The 19,164-nt window shown below is 39.8% G+C and overlaps 1 protein-coding gene across 3 annotated transcripts in view; it reads right to left on the minus strand.

Annotated features, from left to right (window-relative positions):
• The window catches only part of LOC135548031 (ephrin type-A receptor 5), a 115,870-nt gene that overhangs the window by 41,777 nt on the left and 54,929 nt on the right, over positions 1-19,164 (minus strand). For all 3 annotated transcript variants that reach the window (XM_064977226.1, XM_064977225.1, XM_064977227.1), the window contains exons 6-8: positions 6,503-6,570; positions 1,244-1,369; positions 940-1,125 (exon numbers count right to left, since the gene is read on the minus strand). In XM_064977226.1, the coding sequence (XP_064833298.1) occupies positions 940-1,125; positions 1,244-1,369; positions 6,503-6,570 (380 nt within the window). The remainder of the gene's footprint in view (positions 1-939; positions 1,126-1,243; positions 1,370-6,502; positions 6,571-19,164) is intronic.

Genomic DNA, 19,164 nt, shown 5'->3' on the forward strand with positions numbered 1-19,164 from the left:
TGAAAGGCCGCTCAGCAAGGAAGAAGCCACTGCTCCAAACCGCCATAAAAAAGCCAGACTACTGTTTGCAACTGCACATGGGGACAAAGATCATACTTTATGGAGAAATGTCCTCTGGTCTGAGGAAACAAAAATATACATGTTTGGCCATCATGACCATCTTTATGTTTGGAGGAAAAAATGGGTAGGCTTGCAAGCCGAAGAACACCATCCCAACCATGAAGCATGGGGGTGGAAGCATCATGTTGTGGGGGTGCTTTGCTTCAGGAGGGAATGGTGCACTTCACAAAATAGATGGCATCATGAGAAAGGAAAGTGATGTGGATATATTGAAGCAACATCTCATGACAATCAGGAAGTTAAAGCTTGGTCGCAAATGGGTCTTGCAAATGGACAATGACCCCAAGCATATTTCCAAAGTTGTGGCAAAATGACTTAAGGACAACAAAGTCAAGGTATTGGAGTGGCCATCACTAAGCCTTGACCTCAATCCCATAGAACATTTGTGGGCAGAACTGAAAAAGTGTGTGCGAGAAAGGAGGCCTACAAAGCTGACTCCATTACACCAGCTTTGTCAGAAGGAATGGGCCAAAATTCACCCAACTTATGGGAATCTTGTGGAAGGCTACCCAAAATGTTTGACCCATGTTAAAACATTTAAAGGCAATGCTACCAAATACTAATTGGGCGTATGTAAACTTCTGACCCACTGGGAATGAGATGAAAGAAATAAAAGCTGAAATAAATCTCTTTACTATTATTCTGACATTTCACAATCTTAAAATAAAGTGGTGATCCTAACTGAACTAAGACAACAAACTTTTACTTAAATGTCAGTAATTGTGAAAAACTGAGTTTAAATGTATTTGGCGAAGGTGTATGTAAACCTCCGACTTCAACTGTATTTTTACAGACAGAATGATATGAAATAAGACGTACTCTTGGTGACCACGCCTTCCAGGTGGATGATGTTTGGATGATCAAACTGTCCCATGATGGACGCCTCCCCTAGGAAGTCCCGCCTTTGTCGTTCTGTGTAACCTGCCTTCAGGGTCTTAATGGCTACTGGGAACTCCTTCTTACCAGGCAGACGGAGGGGTCCGCTGCACACCTCCCCGAACTCCCCTGGAAAAGAAACACAGTTAACCAAAACACATGCTGGAAGACACACATGAAAACACAAACATTTAACCACAGTGTGTACGCATGCGCACACACACACACACACACACTCTCCACTCACCAGCTCCAATGACTCTCTCAATGGTGATGCAGGAAACATCGATCTCCTTGGCGAACTCATGGACGGCCTGGTTGGGGTCCTCGTAGGTGTGGGGGTCTATATACGTACACACCCCGGGGTACATAACTAGAGAGAGAGAAGACATACTCATAAGTGTGGGGGTCTATATACGTACACAGCCCCGGGTACATAACTAGAGAGAGAGAAGACACACTCATAAGTGTGGGGGTCTATATACGTACACAGCCCCGGGTACATAACTAGAGAGAGAGAAGACATACTCATAAGTGTGGGGGTCGATATACGTACACAGCCCCGGGTACATAACTAGAGAGAGAGAAGACATACTCATAAGTGTGGGGGTCGATATACATACACAGCCCTGGGTACATAACTAGAGAGAGAGAAGACATACTCATAAGTGTGGGGGTCTATATACGTACACAGCCCCGGGTACATAACTAGAGAGAGAGAAGACACACTCATAAGTGTGGGGGTCTATATACGTACACAGCCCCGGGTACATAACTAGAGAGAGAAGACATACTCATAAGTGTGGGGGTCTATATACGTACACAGCCCCGGGTACATAACTAGAGAGAGAAGACATACTCATAAGTGTGGGGGTCTATATACGTACACAGCCCCGGGTACATAACTAGAGAGAGAGAAGACATACTCATAAGTGTGGGGGTCTATATACGTACACAGCCGTCGGGTACATAACTAGAGAGAGAGAAGACATACTCATAAGTGTGGGGGTCTATATACGTACACAGCCGCCGGGTACATAACTAGAGAGAGAAGACATACTCATAAGTGTGGGGGTCGATATACGTACACAGCCCCGGGTACATAACTAGAGAGAGAGAAGACATACTCATAAGTGTGGGGGTCGATATACGTACACAGCCCCGGGTACATAACTAGAGAGAGAAGACATACTCATAAGTGTGGGGGTCGATATACGTACACAGCCCCGGGTACATAACTAGAGAGAGAAGACATACTCATAAGTGTGGGGGTCGATATACGTACACAGCCCTGGGTACATAACTAGAGAGAGAAGACATGCTCATAAGTGTGGGGGTCTATATACATACACAGCCGTCGGGGACACAGGGCATTCAGAAAGTGTTCAGATCCATTGACTCTTTCCACATTTTGTTACGTTACAGCCTTATTTTAAAATTGATTCAATAATTGTCTTCCTCATCAATCTACACACAATAACCCATCATGTAAAAGCAAAAACAGGTTTAACAACAGTTTTTTTGTGTATTTTTTTGTTTCGATCTTGTCTCATTGCTGCGACTTCCCAACGAGCTCAGGCGGCAAAGGTCGAGTCAAGCATCTTCCGAAACATGCTTCTTAACACACACCCACTTAACCCAAAAGCCAGACGCACCAAGATTGGACATGATTTGAAAAGGTACACCTGTCTATTTAAGGTCCCACAGTTGACAGTGCATGTCAGATCAAAACCAAGCCATGAGTTCGAGGGAATTGTCCATAGAGCTCCGAGACAGGATTGTGTCATTCATTAATGGAAAAAGTTTGGAATCACTAAGACTCTTCCTAAAGCTGACCGCCCTGCCAAACTGAGCAATCTGGGGACAAGGTCCTTGGTCAGTAGGAGGTGATCACTCTGACAGAGCTGTAGCATTCCTCTGTGGAGATGAGAGAAACTTCCAGAAGGACAACCATCTCTGCAGCACCCCACCAATCAGGCCTTTATTGTGGACAGACTTTTTTTATTTTACTTTTATTTATCCAGGCAAGTCAGTTAAGAACAAATTCTTATTTTCAATGACGGCCTGGGAACAGTGGGTTAACTGCCTGTTCAGGAGCAGAACGACAGATTTGTACCTTGTCAGCTCGGGGTTTGAACTCGCAACCTTCCGGTTACTAGTCCAACGCTCTAACCACTAGGCTACCCTGCCGCCCCGGAAGCCAATCCTCAGTAAAAGGCACGTGACAGCCCACTTGGAGTTTACCAAAAGGCACCTAAAGACTCTCAGACCATGAGAAACCAGATTCTCTGGTCTGATGAAACCAAGATCTTTGGCCTGAATGTCAATTGTCACGTCTGGAGGAAAAATGGCACCATTCCTACGGTGAAGCATGGTGGTGGCAGCATCATGCTGTGTGAATGTACTTCAGCTGCAGGAATTGGGAGACTAGTTAGGATTTAGGCAAAGATGAACGGATCAATGTACAGAGCGATCCTTGATGAAAACCTACGGAACATTCAGGACCTCAGACTTGGGCGAAGATTTACCTTCCAACAGAACAACAACCCTAAGCAAACAGCCAAGACAACGCAGGAGTGGCTTCGGGACAAGTCTTTGAATGTCCTTGAGTGGCCCACCCAGAGCTCAGACACGAACTCGATCGAACATCTCTGAAAAGACCTGAAAAAAGCTGTGCAGCAATACTTCCCATCCAACCTGACAGAGCTTGAGAGGATCTGCAGAGAAGAATGGGAGAAACCCTCCAAATACAGGTGTGCCAAGCTTGTAGTGTCATACCCAAGAAGACTCGAGGCTCTAATCGTTGCCAAAGTTGCTTCAAAAAAGTGCTGAGTAAAGCGTCTGAACACTTATGTAAATATGATATTTCAGTTTTTATTTTAAAATAAAATACATTTGTAAACATTTCTACAAACCAGTTTTTCCTTTGTCATTATGGGGTATTGTTATGTCATTATGGGGTATTGTGATGTCATTGTGGGGTATTGTGATGTCATTGTGGGGTATTGTGATGTCATTATGGGGTATTGTGCATAGTTTGATAAGGGGGTAAAACAATTTAATCAATCTTAGAATAAGGCTGTAAAGTAACAAAATGTAGAAAAAGTTAATGGGTCTGAATGCTTTTCGAAAGCTCTGTACGTATGGATCCCTGGGTACATAACTACAGAGAGAAATGAGATACTTGTGGGGGTCAATATACAGTACCTTTCAAAGGTTTGGGATCACTTTGAAATGTCATTGTTTTACATGAAAACATACAAGAAATTAGTTGCAAAATGAATAGGAAATATAGTCAAGACGTTGATAAAGTTATAAATAATGATTTTTAATTTAAATAATAATTGCGTCCTTCAACCTTTGCTGGAAAAATGGAATCGTCCATTTTGCAGTAATTAGAGCCTTGCAGACCTTTGGCATTCTAGTTGTTAATTTGTTGAGGTAATCTGAAGAGATTTCACCCCATGCTTCCTGAAGCAAACCCCCACAAGTTGGATTGGCTTGATGGGCACTTCTTACTTACCATAGGGTCAAACTGACTCCACAACAGCTCAATAGGGTTGAGATCCGGTGACTGTGCTGGCCACTCCATTATAGACAGAATACCAGCTGACTGCTTCTTCCCTAAATAGTTCTTGCATAGTTTGGAGCTGTGCTTTGGGTCATTGTCCTGTTGTAGGAGGAAATTGGCTCCAATTAAGCACCGGCCACAGGGTATGACATGGCGTTGCAAAATGGAGTGATAGCCTTGCTTCTTCAAGATCCCTTTGACCTTGAACTAATCTCCCACTTTACCACCACCAAAGCACCCCCAGACCATCACATTGCCTCCACCATGCTTGACAGATGGCGTCAAGCACTCCTCCAGCATATTTTAATTTTTTCTGCATCTCACGAATGTTCTTTGTGATCCAAACACCTCTAACTTAGATTCGTCTGTCCATAACACTTTTTTCAATCGTCCTCAGTCCAGTTTCTGTGTTCTTTTGCCGATCTTAATCTTTTAATTTTATTGGCCAGTCTGAGATACGGCTTTTTCTTTGCAACTCTGCCTAGAAGGCCATCATCCCAGGGTCGCCTCTTCACTGTTGAAGTTGACACTGGTGTTTTGTGGGTACTATTTAATGAAGCTGCCAGTTGAGGACTTGTGAGGAGTCTGTTTCTCAAACTAGACACTCTAATGTACTTGTCCTCTTGCTCAGTTGTGCACCGGGGCCTCCCACTCCTCTTTCTATTCTGTTAGAGCCAGTTTGCACTGTTCTGTGAAGGGAGTAGTACACTGCGTTGTACGAGATCTTCAGTTTCTTGGAAATTTCTCACATGGAATAGCCTTCATTTCTCAGAACAAGAATAGACTGACGAGTTTCGGAAGAAAGTTCTTTGTTTCCGGCCATTTTGAGCCTGTAATCGAACCCACAAATGCTGATGCTCCAGATACTCTAACTAAGGCCAGTTTTATAGCTTCTTTAATCAGAACAGTTTTCAGCTGTGCTAACATAATTGCAAAAGGGTTTTCTAATGATCAATTAGCCTTTTAAAATGATAAACTTGGATTAGCTAACACAACATACCATTGGAACACATGAGTGATGGTTACTGATAATGGGCTTCTTACAGTAGCAAAAAACCTGCCGTTTCCAGCTACAATAATCATTTACAACATTAACAATGTCTACAATGTATTTCTAATCAATTTTAAGTTATTTTAATGGAAAAACAATTAGCTTTTCTTTCAAAAACATTTCTATGTGACCCCAAACTTGTGTATATACAGTGCCTTGCGAAAGTCTTCATGATGCTCTCTGCGATTTTAACGGACCTCTGAGACTATCACAGTGCAGGTGCATTTATACGGAGACTTGATTACACACAGGTGGATTGTATTTATCATCATTAGTCATTTAGGTCAACATTGGATCATTCAGAGATCCTCACTGAACTTCTGGAGAGAGTTTGCTGCACTGAAAGTAAAGGGGCTGAATAATTTTGCACGCCCAATTTTTCAGTTTTTGATTTGTTAAAAAAGTTTGAAATATCCAATAAATGTCGTTCCACTTCATGATTGTGTCCCACTTGTTGTTGATTATTCACAAAAAAATACAGTTTTATATCTTTATGTTTGAAGCCTGAAATGTGGCAAAAGGTCGCAAAGTTCAAGGGGGCCGAGTACTTTCACAAGGCACTGTATGTCAGAACGGCATTGGACTAAGATACAGTGGCATAGTATATACAGGATGTACATATGAGACGGGGGATGCAGTATTTACACACAATTAAAGTGACTAAGATACCGTAGAATAGTATAGTACAGTTTACACATATGAGATGAGTAATGCAAGACACGGAGACATGATTAAAGTGGCTAGTGTTTCATTTCCTTAAAGTGGCCAGTGATTCCTAATCTATGTCTATAGTTAGCAGCCTCTGATGAGCTGGAGATGGCTGTTTAACAGTCAGTGGTGTAGTATAGACTACAATACTGTGTGTGTGCGTGCGTGCAACTTACTGTGGCCGTTGTGGAAGTGTATCTTCTCTTCATCAGGTTCCTGCTTGGCCTTGCTGTAGCCACACCGCCTGAGAGATTTACCACATACATGATGCTGTATTACTGTCATGTTACAACACACACATTGCGCACAAACTAAACCACAAATACACACAGGAGAGCAGAGATCCTATATGAGCTAAACCACACGCAGGAGAGCCAAGATCCTATATGAGCTAAACCACACGCAGGAGAGCCAAGATCCTATATGAGCTAAACCACACGCAGGAGAGCAGAGATTTTATATGAGCTAAACCACACGCAGGAGAGCAGAGATTCTATATGAGCTAAACCACACACAGGAGAGCAGAGATCCTATATGAGCTAAACCACACGCAGGAGAGCCAAATCCTATATGAGCTAAACCACACGCAGGAGAGCCAAGATCCTATATGAGCTAAACCACACGCAGGAGAGCAGAGATTTTATATGAGCTAAACCACACGCAGGAGAGCAGAGATTCTATATGAGCTAAACCACACACAGGAGAGCAGAGATCCTATATGAGCTAAACCACACGCAGGAGAGCCAAGATCCTATATGAGCTAAACCACACGCAGGAGAGCAGAGATTCTATATGAGCTAAACCACACACAGGAGAGCAGAGATCCTATATGAGCTAAACCACACGCAGGAGAGCCAAAGCCTATATGAGCTAAACCACATACAGGAGAGCAGTGATTCTCTCTCTCTCTCTCTCTCTCGCTCTCTCTCTCTCTCGCTCTCTCTCTCTCTCTCTCTCTCTCTCTCTCTCTCTCTCTCTCTCTCGCTCTCTCTCTCTCTCACTCTCTCTCTCTCTCTCTCTCTCTCTCTCTATCGCTCTTTCTTTCTTTCGCCCTGCTCTTTCTCTCAGCTCTCGGTCTCCGTTCTCTGCATAGGGAGCAAACATCCCTCTACAGTGGTGCTCCAAACAAACATCTAAAGTCAATATTATGACAAGATAGACCCAAGGTAAAGCAGATGAAAAGTGAGGACATTGATTTTAAATCTGATCCTGTTCACACAGTGCAGAGCTGCTCCAAATGCCATGACACCATCCACCATACAGGACACAGAGACTGGCGCTGGGGACTGCGCTGGCTCGGTGTTGCTGAGAATATTAGGTTGACATTTTGAAGGGCAGTCTGGTGATGGGGACTAGGCTTGCCTCCGTGGATGAGGGGAGTTAGGACAGGCACTTTGGAGGGCATCAACAGCAGTAGTATCCCAGTAAGACAGGACAGGGCTGTGGTTGCCTGGGGACTGGAGGCAGTGAAACACAAGTGTTCACTGCCTCCAGTGATGAGTCAGTCAGTCAGACACAGTCGGAGGGAGGGGGGCAGGGGGGGGGGGATATAGCCTACTTCCCCTTCTATCACCGTTGAATTTCCCCTCGTAGGGGCACTATTACATCGGTTTATTAATTAGCTTTCTTATCACTCCATCTATTCCCTCAGACCTCTATCCCCAACCCCCTGATTCACAAGTATATAACCACTAGAATACTATATAACCACTATAATATAGACCCACATTCCACTATATAACCACTATTATACTATATAACCACTAGAATACTATATAACCACTAGAATACTATATAACCACTATAATATAGACCCACATTCCACTATATAACCACTATTATACTATATAATCACTATTATACTATATAACATTTACATTACATTTACATTTACGTCATTTAGCAGACGCTCTTATCCAGAGCGACTTACAAATTGGTGAATTCACCTTCTGACATCCAGTGGAACAGCCACTTTACAATAGTGCATCTAAATCATTAAGGGGGGTGAGAAGGATTACTTATCCTATCCTAGGTATTCCTTGAAGAGGTGGGGTTTCAGGTGTCTCCGGAAGGTGGTGATTGACTCCTAACCACTAGAATACTATATAACCACTATAATATAGACCCACATTCCACTATATAACCACTATTATACTATATAACCACTAGAATACTATATAACCACTAGAATACTATATAACCACTATAATATAGACCCACATTCCACTATATAACCACTATTATACTATATAACCACTAGAATACTATATAACCACTAGAATACTATATAACCACTATAATATAGACCCACATTACACTATAGAACCACATTACACTATAGAACCACTAGAATAGTATATAACCACTATTATACTATATAACCACTATTATACTATATAACACTAACAATACTATACAACCACTAGAATACTATATAACCACTAGAATACTATATAACCACTAGAATACTATATAACCACTATTATACTATATAACCACTATTATACTATATAACCACTAACAATACTATATAACCACTAGAATACTATATAACCACTAGAATACTATATAACCACTAGAATACTATATAACCACAATTATACTATATAACCACTATTATACTATATACCCACTAACAATACTATATAACCACTAACCATACTATATAACCACTAGAATACTATATAACCACTAGAATACTATATAACCACTAGGATACTATATAACCACTATTATACTATATAGCCACAATTATACTATATAGCCACTATTATACTATAAAATCCATATTAACTTATATATCCACTATATAACCACTATTATACTATATAACCACTAACAATACTATAGAACCACTAACAATACTATAGAACCACAAGAATACTATATAGCCATCATTACACTATATAGCCACAATTATACTATATAACCACTATTATACTATAAAATCCATATTAACTTATATAACCACTATTATACTATATAACCACTAACAATACTATAGAACCACTAACAATACTATAAAACCACCATCATACTATCGAATCACTATTATACTATATAGCCATCATTACACTATATAGCCACTATTATACTATATAATCACTAGAATACTAAATAACCTATAGTATACTCTATATCCACTATATAACCACTATTGTACTACATAGCCACTATTATACTATATAACCACTATTATACTATATAACCACAAGTATACTATATAACCACTATTATACTATACATCCACAATTATACTAAATAACCACTAACAATACTATATAACCACTAACACTACTATAAAACCACTATTATACTATAGAACGACTATTATGCTATATAACCACTATTATACTATATAATCACTATTATACTATATAACCACTAGAATACTATATAACCACTATAATATAGACCCACATTCCACTATATAACCACTATTATACTATATAACCACTAGAATACTATATAACCACTATTATACTATATAACCACTATAATATAGACCCATATTACACTATGTAACCACTATTACACTATATAACCACTAGAATACTATATAACCACTAGAATACTATATAACCACTATAATAGACCCACATTACACTTTAGAACCACATTACACTATAGAACCACTAGAATACTATATAACCACTATTATACTATATAACCACTATTATACTATATAACCACTATTATACTATATAACCACTAGAATACTATATAACCACTATAATACTATATAACCACTAGAATACTATATAACCACTAGAATACTATATAACCACAATTATACTATATAACCACTATTATACTATATACCCACTAACAATACTATATAACCACTAACCATACTATATAACCACTAGAATACTATATAACCACTAGAATACTATATAACCACTAGGATACTATATAACCACTATTATACTATATAGCCACAATTATACTATATAGCCACTATTATACTATAAAATCCATATTAACTTATATTTCCACTATATAACCACTATTATACTATATAACCACTAACAATACTATAGAACCACTAACAATACTATAGAACCACTAGAATACTATATAGCCATCATTACACTATATAGCCACTATTATACTATATAATCACTAGAATACTAAATAACCTCTAGTATACTATATATCCACTATATAACCACTATTGTACTACATAGCCACTATTATACTATATAACCACTATTATACTATATACCCACTGTTATACTATATAACCACAAGTATACTATATAACCACTATTATACTATACAACCACTATTATACTAAATAACCACTAACAATACTATATAACCACTAACACTACTATAAAACCACTATTATACTATAGAACGACTATTATGCTATATAACCACTATTATACTATATAATCACTATTATACTATATAACCACTAGAATACTATATAACCACTATTATACTATATAACCACTATTATACTATATAACCACTAGAATACTATATAACCACTATTATACTATATAACCACTATAATATAGACCCATATTACACTATGTAACCACTATTACACTATATAACCACTAGAATACTATATAACCACTAGAATACTATATCACCACTATAATAGACCCACATTACACTTTAGAACCACATTACACTATAGAACCACTAGAATACTATATAACCACTATTATACTATATAACCACTATTATACTATATAACCACTATTATACTATATAACCACTATTATACTATATAACCACTATTATACTATATAACCACTAGAATACTATATAACCACAATTATACTATATAACCACTATTATACTATATACCCACTAACCATACTATATAACCACTAGAATACTATATAACCACTAGAATACTATATAACCACTAGGATACTATATAACCACTATTATACTATATAGCCACAATTATACTATATAACCACTATTATACTATAAAATCCATATTAACTTATATATCCACTATATAACCACTATTATACTATATAACCACTAACAATACTATAGAACCACTAACAATACTATAGAACCACTAGAATACTATATAGCCATCATTACACTATATAGCCACTATTATACTATATAATCACTAGAATACTAAATAACCTCTACTATACTATATATCCACTATATAACCACTATTGTACTACATAGCCGCTCTTATACTATATAACCATTATTATACTATATAACCACAAGTATACTATATAACCACTATTATACTATACAACCACTATTATACTAAATAACCACTAACAATACTATATAACCACTAACACTACTATAAAACCACTATTATACTATAGAACGACTATTATGCTATATAACCACTATTATACTATATAATCACTATTATACTATATAACCACTAACAATACTACACAACCACTTGTATACTATATAACCACTATTATAATATATAAACACCAACAATACTATAGAAGCACTAATATACTATAGAACCACTATTATACTGTATAACCACTATTATACTATAGAACCACTAACAATACTATAGAACCACTATTATAGCATATAGCCACTATTATACTAAATAGCCACTATTATACTATATAACCACTATTATACTATATAAGCACCATTAAACTATAGGACCACATTACACTATATAACCACTATTATACTATATAACCAAAATTAACCTATATATCCACTATATAACCACTATTATACTATATAACCACTATTATACTATATAACCACTATTATACTATATAACCACTAACAATACTATATAACCACTATTTTTTTCTTTCTCTAAATCAAATCAAAAATATATTTTATTTACCCCTTTTTCTCCCCAATTTTGTGGTATCCAATTGTTTAGTAGCTTGTCTCATCGCTACAACTCCCGTACGGGCTCGGGAGAGACGAAGGTTGAAAGTCATGCGTCCTCCGATACACAACCCAACCAAGCCGCACTGCTTCTTAACACAGCGGGCGCATCCATCCCAGAAGCCAACCGCACCAATGTGTTGGAGGAAACACCGTGCACCTGGCAGCCTTGGTTAGCACGCACTGCGCCCGGATCGCCACAGGAGTCGCTGGTGCGCGATGAGACAAGGATTTCCATACCGGCCAAACCCTCCCTAACCCAGACGACGCTAGGCCAATTGTGCGTCGCCCCACGGACCTCCCGGTCGCGGCCGGTTACGACAGAGCCTGGGCGCGAACCCAGAGTCTCTGAGCTGCGCTTTGGTAGGTTGGTGGTAGATGGAAGGTGTTGCCAAACCGAGTCCTTTGAAGAATGTCTCTGGTGGTCAATTGGATACGTTATATTAATATCGTTGTGTGATAGACGGGATACTCTGCCTGTTCCTTCCTAACCCTCGTTTGCAGCGGCTGTTGCTAACTCAACGGCTAGGAAGTATCACTTCCGTGGTGAATAAGATTTCAAAGTTCATACCATTCGCAACCAAAGCTCATGCTGAGGTTGGCTTAGTTCTGTAGTTGACATGTTAGTCCTTTTAACCTCTAGTGACTCCCCATCCCACATGAGGGAGTGTAATCATCGACTGCCACTAATTAGCATAACGCGACGGACATCAATATTCCTAGAAAATATTCCTATTCATGAAAATCACAAGTGAAATATATTGAGACACAGCTTAGCCTTTTGTTAATCACCCTGTCATCTCAGATTTTCCAAATATGCTTTACAGCCAAAGCTAGACAAGAATTTGTGTAAGTTTATCGATAGCCTAGCATAGCATTTTGTCCAGCTAGCAAAAGGTAACTTGGTCACGGAAATCAGAAAAGCAATCAAATTAAATCGTTAACCTTTGATGAGCTTGGGATGTTTTCACTCACGAGACTCCCAGTTAGATAGCCAATGTTCCTTTTTTCCAAAATATCATTTTTTGTAGGCGAAATAGCTACGTTTGTTCTTCACGTTTGGCTGAGAAATCGCCCGGAAATTGCAGTCACGAAAACACCGAAAAATATTCCAAATTAGCTCCATAATGTCGACAGAAACATGGCAAACGTTGTTTATAATCAATCCTCAAGGTGTTTTTCAAATATCTATTCGATAATATACCCACCGGGACAATTGGTTTTTCAGTAGGACCGATTGGAATAATGGCTACCTCTGTATTTTACGCGAGAATCAATCAGAGCATCAGGTGACCAGTTGCGCAATGTAGCCGCTTACGGGTATTCTTCAACATAAATGCGTAAAACTATGTCACAATGCTGTAGGCACCTAGGGGAATACGGAGAAAAAGTAATCTGGTTGATAGCCCATTCACTGCTCAATAGGGACACATTGGAACGCAGCGCTTTTTTCTCAGGCTTTCGCCTGCAATATCAGTTCTGTTATACTCACAGACAATATTTTTACAGTTTTGGAAACGTCAGAGTGTTTTATATCCTAAGCTGTCAATTATATGCATATTCTAGCATCTTGTCCTGACAAAAAAATCCTGTTTACTATGGGAACGTTACTTTTCCAAAATTAAAAATACTGCCCCCTGGTCACAAAAGGTTTTAACGCAGAGGCTGCAGACCTCACGTACTTGGAACAGGTGGTTAGATTTTCATCAAGGGCTTATATAGTGGAGGGAGAAAAGGGGTGTGTTTAATAGTTTACAACCTATGTCTCTTCACGTGGGCGGGCCACTGAGTCGGGCCTAATTCACTCATGAAAACCCATTTCTCACATTTTAGAAGCTAAAATCACATTTCATCCCATCATCATGCATGATTTCATATTCAAACACTCTGATGTGTCGACTTTCCACTGTAGAGTTTATGTCATCTTATCATTGATGAGAATGTCTCAGATGACAACCGAACTGACATCATATTCATTAAGTACCACTGCATATGTTCAATTGGTCGGATTACCAGAATATAGTTCATTTCCCCCCACATCCTGATGTTCCCAGAATCTCTATGTTAACCAAGGGGTATAGTGGTGATGAACTGAATATACATCCATGATGATACTGCTGTTGTAAATCAATACATCCATGATGATACTGCTGTTGTAAATCAATACATCCATGATGATACTGCTGTTGTAAATCAATACATCCATGATGATACTGCTGTTGTAAATCAATACATCCATGATGATACTGCTGTTGTAAATCAATGCATCCATGATGATACTGCTGTTGTAAATCAATACATCCATCTCACACTGTTCTGGTCTTTCTGCGACGAGGCTCAGGCATCTGAGGCGGAGGCTCGAATCAAATGAAGACTTCGTCAGCAACATTGCAACATCAATGTCAAACTCGATATCTGATCCCCTATCCGACTCCAGATGATGTAAATTCTGCGTCCATTCGTTTGATTCTGCTTGCCGTTGTGAACTACACACATGTAGTATGATGTACTCCGTGTCTGATTTGACTCTGAGGGGAAGTTATCTTCAATTTCCAGCCTTTCATAATAAATTAATTAGACCGCCCACAAATCTTTCTCATCTTTACACTATTGTTCAAAATTCAATCAACCTCTTCTTCTTTATCATTCAGATAATTATAATTCAATTGTGATGTCAAATCACATGCTCAATTATCAGGTTCTATCTGGTTTCTATCACCCAATCATTCATTGACGACATTGATTATGTGAGGAGAGAGACATTTAAGCGCCTGGGTACCAAAATCACATTAGTTACTCATTTCAGGAAGATAGGTGAAAATCGCACGTCACTACTTCACAGGAGAGGCATTTGAACTTAAACATATTTTTTTGGGGGGGAGCAGAAAAGCCTTTCTGGAACATGTGATATTCATGTGCCTTAATAACAAGCTTGTATGCCATCCGTAAATATGAATAAACGTGTTAAATTACCAGCCTAGTTGGTTTAGCTACGGAAAAAGCCAGGGGCGGGTTTTCCCAGGGGGGGCTTTACTTGGCTCATTGTGCACTAGCGACTCCTTGTGGCAGGCCGGGCGCTTGCAGGCTGACCTCAGGCGTTAGTTGAACAGTGTTTCCCCCGAAAACATTGGTGCGGGTGGGTGTTAAGAAGTGCTGTTGGCGGGTCATGTTTCGGAGGATGTATGACTCGACCTTCACCTCACCCGAGCCCGTTGGGGAGGAGCAGCAATGAGCCAAGATTGTAATTGAAATTTGGAGAAAACAGCGGTAAAATGTATAAAATGACTACCGGAAAGTCAGGGGAGGAGCAGGAGATTGCAATTTTTTGGTATTTTTTAAATGTATTTACAAGATCAAACGTCAGTGGCCATTGGCCTATGGTGGTTGCAGTGTTTTTAAAGGGGGGCTACTGTGTGAGGAATTGGCTATATTTTAAGGGCAACATCTGTGTGAGGGATCCGCTATATTTTAAGGGTGACTATTGTGTGAGGGATCGGCTATATTTTAAGGGTGACTACTGTGTGAGGGATCGGCTATATTTTAAGGGGGCTACCTGGCAGGATGGGATTTATCTAAAGTACTGAGGCCAAGGCTATGGCAGGATGGGATTTATCTAAAGTACTGAGGCCAAGGCTATGGCAGGATGGGATTTATCTAAAGTACTGAGAACAAGGCTATGGCAGGATGGGATTTATCTAAAGTACTGAGGCCAAGGCTATGGCAGGATGGGATTTATCTAAAGTACTGAGGCCAAGGCTATGGCAGGATGGGATTTATCTAAAGTACTGAGGCCAAGGCTATGGCAGGATGGGATTTATCTAAAGTACTGAGGCCAAGGCTATGGCAGGATGGGATTTATCTAAAGTACTGAGGCCAAGACTACGGCAGGATGGGATTTATCTAAAGTATTGAGGCCAAGGCTATGGCAGGATGGGATTTATCTAAAGTACTGAGGCCAAGGCTATGGCAGGATGGGATTTATCTAAAGTATTGAGGCCAAGGCTATGGCAGGATGGGATTTATCTAAAGTACTGAGGCCAAGGCTATGGCAGGATGGGATTTATCTAAAGTATTGAGGGCAAGACTACGGCGGGATGGGATTTATCTAAAGTACTGAGGCCAAGGCTATGGCAGGATGGGATTTATCTAAAGTACTGAGGCCAAGGCTATGGCAGGATGGGATTTATCTAAAGTACTGAGAACAAGGCTATGGCAGGATGGGATTTATCTAAAGTACTGAGGCCAAGGCTATGGCAGGATGGGATTTATCTAAAGTACTGAGGCCAAGGCTATGGCAGGATGGGATTTATCTAAAGTACTGAGGCCAAGGCTATGGCAGGATGGGATTTATCTAAAGTACTGAGGCCAAGGCTATGGCAGGATGGGATTTATCTAAAGTACTGAGGCCAAGACTACGGCAGGATGGGATTTATCTAAAGTATTGAGGCCAAGGCTATGGCAGGATGGGATTTATCTAAAGTACTGAGGCCAAGGCTATGGCAGGATGGGATTTATCTAAAGTATTGAGGCCAAGGCTATGGCATGATGGGATTTATCTAAAGTACTGAGGCCAAGGCTATGGCAGGATGGGATTTATCTAAAGTATTGAGGGCAAGACTACGGCGGGATGGGATTTATCTAAAGTACTGAGGCCAAGGCTATGGCAGGATGGGATTTATCTAAAGTACTGAGGCGAAGACAACGGCAGGATGGGATGTATCTAAAGTATTGAGGGCAAAATTACGGCGGGATGGGATTTATCTAAAGTACTGAGGCCAAGGCTATGGCAGGATGGGATTTATCTAAAGTACTGAGGCCAAGGCTATGGCAGGATGGGATTTATCTAAAGTACTGAGGCCAAGGCTATGGCAGGATGGGATTTATCTAAAGTACTGAGGCCAAGGCTATGGCAGGATGGGATTTATCTAAAGTACTGAGGCCAAGACTACGGCAGGATGGGATTTATCTAAAGTATTGAGGCCAAGGCTATGGCAGGATGGGATTTATCTAAAGTACTGAGGCCAAGGCTATGGCAGGATGGGATTTATCTAAAGTATTGAGGCCAAGGCTATGGCATGATGGGATTTATCTAAAGTACTGAGGCCAAGGCTATGGCAGGATGGGATTTATCTAAAGTATTGAGGGCAAGACTACGGCGGGATGGGATTTATCTAAAGTACTGAGGGCAAGACTACGGCAGGATGGGATTTATCTAAAGTACTGAGGCGAAGACAACGGCAGGATGGGATGTATCTAAAGTATTGAGGGCAAAATTACGGCGGGATGGGATTTATCTAAAGTACTGAGGCCAAGGCTATGGCAGGATGGGATTTATCTAAAGTACTGAGGCCAAGACTACGGCAGGATGGGATTTATCTTATTGAGGTGCCTAGCATGTTGCAGTTACTCCTCTAGAGGCAGGAGTATAGGTACTCTCTCTTCCTGGCTCTTTATCTCTGGTATTTAAATGGGGAACCTGACAGGCTTAAATTAAAAGGTTGCATCTCGGTTCAACGATACTGAGTGAAACAGAGAACATAACATCTCCACAAACAGCCCAGAGGAGAAGAGAAGCGCGATCACTTATTTCAGACAGTCAGCACCACCATCGTTGCTCTGCTCTCATTCGCTGCCACAGAAACCGTAGACAGGTAAAACCCAGAAACAGTAGACAGTTAAAACCCAGAAACAGTAGACAGGTAAAACACAGAAACAGTAGACAGGTGAAACAGTAGACAGGTAAAACCCAGAAACAGTAGACAGGTAAAACCCAGAAACAGTAGACAGGTGAAACACAGAAACAGTAGACAGGTGAAACACTAGACAGGTAAAACCCAGAAACAGTAGACAGGTGAAACACAGAAACAGTAGACAGGTAAAACAGAGAAACAGTAGACAGGTAAAACAGTAGACAGGTAAAACACAGAAACAGTAGACAGGTGAAACAGTAGACAGGTAAAACCCAGAAACAGTAGACAGGTAAAACACAGAAACAGTAGACAGGTAAAACCCAGAAACAGTAGACAGGTGAAACACAGAAACAGTAGACAGGTAAAACAGAGAAACAGTAGACAGGTAAAACACAGAAACAGTAGACAAGTGAAACAGTAGACAGGTGAAACAGTAGACAGGTGAAACAGTAGACAGGTAAAACAGAGAAACAGTAGACAGGTAAAACACAGAAACAGTAGACAGGTAAAACACAGAAACAGTAGACAGGTGAAACACAGAAACGGTAGACAGGTAAAACAGTAGACAGGTAAAAACAGAAACAGTAGACAGGTAAAACAGTAGACAGGTAAAACACAGAAACAGTAGACAGGTGAAACACAGAAACAGTAGACAGGTAAAACAGTAGACAGGTAAAACACAGAAACAGTAGACAGGTAAAACAGTAGACAGGTAAAACACAGAAACAGTAGACAGGTGAAACACAGAAACAGTAGACAGGTAAAACAGTAGACAGGTAAAACACAGAAACAGTAGACAGGTAAAACAGTAGACAGGTAAAACACAGAAACAGTAAACAGGTGAAACACAGAAAAGACAGGTGAAACAGTAGACAGGTAAAACACAGAAACAGTAGACAGGTAAAACAGTAGACAGGTAAAACACAGAAAGTAGACAGGTAAACAGTAGACAAAGAAACAGTAGACAGGTAAAACACAGAAACGGTAGACAGGTAAAACAGTAGACAGGTAAAACACAGAAACGGTAGACAGGTGAAACACAGAAACGGTAGACAGGTAAAACAGTAGACAGGTAAAACACAGAAACAGTAGACAGGTAAAACAGTAGACAGGTAAAACACAGAAACAGTAGACAGGTAAAACACAGAAACAGTAGACAGGTAAAACAGTAGACAGGTAAAACAGTAGACAGGTAAAACACAGAAACAGTAGACAGGTAAAACACAGAAACAGTAGACAGGTAAAACAGTAGACAGGTAAAACACAGAAAC

The sequence above is a fragment of the Oncorhynchus masou genome, chromosome 11 (genome assembly GCF_036934945.1).
Source record: "Oncorhynchus masou masou isolate Uvic2021 chromosome 11, UVic_Omas_1.1, whole genome shotgun sequence".
Classification (NCBI taxonomy): Eukaryota; Metazoa; Chordata; class Actinopteri; order Salmoniformes; family Salmonidae; genus Oncorhynchus; species Oncorhynchus masou.